The 5550-nt window shown below is 47.1% G+C and overlaps 1 protein-coding gene across 1 annotated transcript in view; it reads right to left on the bottom strand.

Moving 5' to 3' along the window:
- Window positions 1-2861: 2861 nt before the first annotated feature.
- The window catches only part of LOC138960144 (uncharacterized), a 5402-nt gene continuing 2713 nt past the window's right edge, over window positions 2862-5550 (bottom strand). Inside the window, exons 3-4 of the mRNA XM_070331902.1 lie at window positions 4838-4945; window positions 2862-3196 (exon numbers count right to left, since the gene is read on the bottom strand). Of these exons, the coding sequence (XP_070188003.1) occupies window positions 2907-3196; window positions 4838-4945 (398 nt within the window). The 3' untranslated portion in view covers window positions 2862-2906. The remainder of the gene's footprint in view (window positions 3197-4837; window positions 4946-5550) is intronic.

Below are 5550 nucleotides of genomic sequence, written 5' to 3'. Positions count from 1 at the left end.
ACTACCTCTTCAGTCACTTGGCCAAGGCCAAGTACTTTTCCAAACTGGACCTCACCAAGGGATACTGGCAAATCCCAGTTGCCGAGGAAGACCGCCCAAAGACTGCATTTACCACTCCATTCGGCCAGTTCCAGTGGACAGTCATGCCTTTTGGTCTACAGAATGCAGGTGCCGTCTTCACTCGCATGATGAGGAAACTTTTGGAACCATTGAAGCGCGAGGACATCAGCAGTTTCATCGACGATGTGCTGATCGCGACAGAGACATGGACTGAACATCTCGACGCCCTGCGCGACGTGTTCGGAAGGTTGAAGGACGGAAATCTGGGAGCTAAACCGTCCAAGTGCTACTTGGGATTCCGGGAATTGTCTTTCCTGGGTCATGTTGTCGGCGAGGGATTGCTCGTTCCAGAGGACGACAAGATCCAGAAGATTCGGGAGGCGGAGCCACCGCGCACGAAGAAAGAAGTCAGGTCTTTCCTGGGCCTAGCCAGCTTCTATAGACGCTTCATCCCGCACTTTGCCGAAATCGCTCTACCACTGACCAACCTTACCAAGAAACTACAACCGACCGTTGTAGTGTGGACTGAGGAATGTAGCTCCGCATTCAACACCCTGAAGAGGCGACTCACCAGTCAGCCTATTCTCCGACTACCAGACCTGAACAAGGACTTCGTGCTGAGGACAGACGCTTCAGGGAAGGGACTTGGGGCAGTGTTGCTTCAGGAGACAGAGGGGTTTTTGCACCCTGTTTGCTTCGCCAGCCGTAAGCTGACCTCGGCCGAGGCAGCGTATGCAACGGTTGAACGCGAGTGTCTCGCCATTGTCTGGGGCATCCAGAAGTTCGAAGCGTACCTGTACGGACGACCTTTCTGTCTGGAGACGGACCATCAACCTCTGCAATATCTTCAGGTTGCAAGGTTGGCAAACGCCAGACTTATGCGCTGGGCGTTGATTCTCCAACCGTACCAATTCACGGTACGCGTCATTCCGGGCGCCAACAATGTTGGAGCTGACTTTCTCTCTCGGGCTGTAGAGGAGAACATGACTGTGAGCGAAACCGAGGTTTCGTCTTGAAGAGGGGAGGTGTGTCACGATCGGGTGACAGAGACCAAGAAAGCGTCACTCAGTGGAGTGCCTGTTCTGGGTCAATGTATGATAGAAAGCGCCTGTGCGTGATATTGGACACAGCAGAGTTTTTGCTGACAGTGCTCCCGAGCACGGATGTTTTGAAACGCACGAGCTTCACAGTGCAGGTTTCTGCTGTCATAGGGCTGACGGTTTTTTTCGCTGACAGCGCGCACGGGATTTTCAGGGATTGAGTTTCTCGTGTCTTTTTCCTGCTTGGGGAGGCAAAACTGTGTATAGCTGGACTGGTTTGGTGACAAGGTCAGTCACGTGTATTTGGCTAGGTGGTCTGTCAGAGACTCAAGGACGACACACTTGACACCCAGCGGCAGAAGGGGAAGGACCTAACACACAGTTACTAGAGTATGATGGTTTTTCACCGAGTATCATATTCGGCACTCTAGGGGAACTTCCACAAGTTATTCCTTTCCTCTGCCACGTATTTTGCTGAGGACAAGTCGTCACATTTCCTTCGTCGGCGATGGCTTTCGCATAAGGATTCGACAAGGGGTTCTGGACGTTTTGGGTCACTGTTGACGAACAGAGACTGTTCCAGGGAGGAGGCGGACTTTGCTTCCATTGAGAGTTACAATCATAGGCTTTTGAGGTAATAAATCATTATTTAACGCTGTTGATGAGTCTGTGTTGTGGAATGAAATACTCTCTGTTGTTCTTTCCAGGTTAGCGCATAATTTACTCTCTGTGACGCTAAAATACTAATCTGTATATGGTTTTTGCAGATAGGGAGAGAAGGACGGAAAATGGCTGTTTTGTTGTTGTAAAAAGTCAGTTTTGTGCAGGCCCACGTGCTCGATGAGATATTTAAAGATGACATGTTTTAAGGTGGTGGGTGAGGGGTAGCTGACATGTTTAGTGCACCGATGCTTTCTGTTTGCAGCCTTCCTTCGTTCGTTCGTTTCGTTCGTTCGTTACGTTCCCGTAACATCGGCACGGCTGACTCTGGCGGGAACTGTTGAGGCTACGCTAACCAGGAGACCGGCTAACCAGGAGACCGGCTAACCAGCGGACCGGCTAACCAGCGAACCGGCTAACCAGCGGACCGGCTAACCAGCGAACCGACTAACCAGCATACCGGCTAAGCAGCAGCAGCAGAGATAAAGCTAAGTGCACCATGTCGTACGCACCCCGTTGACCACCGTTGTCTTTTCGTATCTATGATTTCATTGGAGTAGTGACAACGTGGGGTGTGTGACACCTGCACGAACTAGAGCTTTTCGAACAGAACATTCTCATTTCGACTGTATTTACACGGGTTCAGCGTGTTACTATAATTTTCTACATAGTACTGGCATTTTGTCAGTGAACACTGGTTTTTTACGTGTTGAGAACGTAAAAGGAACATATTTTGAGTGAAGGCTCGAGGGAGGTGGAGAGTTTATACATAAACAGGCGTCTGAAACTTATACTTTTGTTGACTCTATTTAATTGTATGCCTGCGAGAGTGGATCGTGGTGTGGTTAGTTAATTAGTAGTAATTAACCGGTTCATAATCACCTCGAGTGATATACTGAAACGTGACATGCTGTTAGGCTTCTCCGTCTACAAATCAACCAAGAAACCAACAAACAAGCCATGGCGCCAACGAACAAACACAATCACAGCGCACAATGATGAAGATGGCATTAGGTAACCCGACAAAGAACAAAAACAGTGAAGAACGTCAAGAAAGAATTCGAACCAGAAAAAAACCTGCTAAAAAAGAATTGATTAAAAAAAAATCACTGACGTACAGCTGACGCTGAAGACAGTGCAAACTAATCACACATCCTCCGAGCTTTGTGAAGGAACCTCCGGGGGCACAAACCCCCCAGCAAGGTGCTGCGGGGGGATGAACTCCAGCCTCCCTCCGCCCGAGCCCCCCGCCGACGGCGAAAAGGACACGGCCCCCACAGGCCCGGAGGATCCCGGGTTGCCAAGCTCGTGATTTAAACGGTTGTTGGCGCACAGGAGAACTGCTGAGACCAGCGCCAGGAACCAGCCAATGAGGTTGAGCACGTAACCCCAGGAAAGGTCGTTCTTGTCCACCACCCTGTGGATACCCGCATCACCTTTGGGTTAAAGATTGTGGGTTTTGTTCAGTTTACATGGTCGTGACGTTGACATTTGGTTGAACCCGTTTTATTCAGGTAATTGCAAGAAACAATGGTCAATGCCGCAAACAATCAATTGAATAAATCGTCTTTGGTTAAAACACTGTTTTCTTTTTGTTAAAGGCACAGTAAGCCTCCCGTAAACCATCACAGAGCTCCCCGAGCGTCTAAATACAGTACAAGCATACTTCCATTTGAACGCTCACCGAACGGGAACATCCTGGCTGCTTTCTGTCGAGCGTGAGACATTTTCCAAGAATTTATTTTCGTGGACTTGGTCCTCTACAACAATGGCGCCTCGTTTTGGTGCTAGACCTAACTTTTAAAATCTAAATAATAAATTGACAGCTTGTTACACAAACATTCTTTAATCATAAAAGAATTCGTTTTTCATCAAGACAAGATCAGAACAATTCGAAGTTGTGAAAGTTTAAAAAAAGAAAAGCCCGGAAGCAGGGTCACGCAAGGGTCGTGGCAGACGACGGTTTCAAGTTTATCAGTGCAAATCGCCGTTCCTCTCAACAGTCAAAAGCCATCGCTGGAGTTCTTGTGAACCACAGCCGTTGTTTCGTGCATAAAAAACGTGCTTTTGTAGATAAGCTCACGTCGAGTCGCATTCAAATGACTAACTATGACGACTGCATTATGAAAAGGGAAAACTGGATCACACGGGTTCACGATGGCTCAGGGGTAAGATAAACCACGCAAAAATAAATTATTTGAAAATTGTTCGCTCTTCACGGAGGGCACCTAGGATGTTCTCAATTGGTGAGTGTTTAAATGAAAGGGTGTTTGTACTGTATGTAAAAGCCTGACCGTATCTGTGATGGTTTACGGGAGGCTTACTCTGCCTTTAACATGGTCGTAAAATTGACATTTTTATTCAGATAATTGCAAGTAGCAATGCCGCAAACAATCAGTTCAATAAAGGGTGAAATCAAATATTATATCGCTTTTTAAGAGCACGTTTATAAGCTTAGCTGTTGCGCTTCAAAGTCGACATTTATAAGTATGAAAACAAAACAACAAGCCTACAGCAGATGACAGAAAGTCAGGTTACTACATACAGCAGTCAACCAATTGAACACAGAAATACAATCCAAATTGATAAAAAAAAAAAATTTTTTTTAATAAAACAGAAATAAGCATGAGCGACAGTGAGAGTAATCAATGCACACACAAAAAAAGTTTTAGGACAAACATAGAGAGAGAGAGAGAGAGAGAGAGAGAGAGAGAGAGAGAGAGAGAGAGGGGGGGTGAAGAGAGAGAGAGAGAGGGGGGGGGGAGAGAGAGGGGAGGGAGAGGGGGGAGAGAGAGACGGAGAGAGAGAAGGAGTGAGTGAGAGAGAGAAAAGCGTCAGAAAGAGAGAGAGAGAGAGAGAGAAAAGCGTGAAAGAGAGAGAGAGAGCGAGAGAGAAGGATAGTGAGAAAGATAGAGAGTGGCAGAGAGATAGATAGATAGATAGATAGATAGAGCGAGAAAGAGAGAGAGAGTGAGAGAAATAGAGAGAGAGAGAGAAATAGAGAGAGAAAGAGAGAGTGGGGTGAGAGAGAGAGAGAGGTTCTGTGTTTGTCTAATTAATTCCAAATCTCTCGTCACCTTTCATCACCCAGCTCCAAAGCCCGGAGTCGTCGTTCACCATCAGTATAGACTCGTTCCCGTTGCTAGCGGCAGCGTAGATGGTCGATCCGATGAACGCTAGAACGCCTGTATGGAGGACGGATTGAGGAGGTTTCATTTCACTTCACGGACTTCATAGTCCCGCAATGCTGGGAAATACGGGTCGCTTTCTCCGAGTGGAAAGCTAGCAGCAACAAGGGTCGCGCTACCCAAGTGTGTGCGTGTTTTAGGTGTAATCAGCCACCTGCTCTCATGGCAGAATGACCGAGGTCGTTTACGTGCCACTGTGGTGACACGGGGGTGGGAAATGGATACCGTCTGTGAGTTTGCACACAAAGTTGACTCGTGACATAAGTTGAGGTGGAATGTGTGAAAATTGGGATGGGTTTGTTGCTGTTGTTGATTCTGTGTTTTGTGTCAGTCATTTTAGTCTTTTGTTGTTGTTGTTGTTGGTATCTGTCTGTGTGTGTGTGTGTGTGTGTGTGTGTGTGTGTGTGTGTGCGTGTGTTCGTGTGTGCGTGTGTGCGTGTGTGTGTGTGTGTGTTTGCAATAAGCCAGAAAGAAGATACCGGTGCCTTCATAGCTCTTCGGGAGTTAACTATATTTGTTCGGTATAAATGTCCCAATACGCAAGTTTTCGATAAGCGAAAAAGCAATACATAATCCATGTCCCTTGGAAGTTTACACAATTA

Source organism: Littorina saxatilis, linkage group LG2 (assembly GCF_037325665.1).
Source record: "Littorina saxatilis isolate snail1 linkage group LG2, US_GU_Lsax_2.0, whole genome shotgun sequence".
NCBI classification, from domain to species: Eukaryota; Metazoa; Mollusca; class Gastropoda; order Littorinimorpha; family Littorinidae; genus Littorina; species Littorina saxatilis.
Note: the sequence above shows the minus strand (reverse complement) of the source record. Positions and strands in the feature narration are given on the sequence as shown.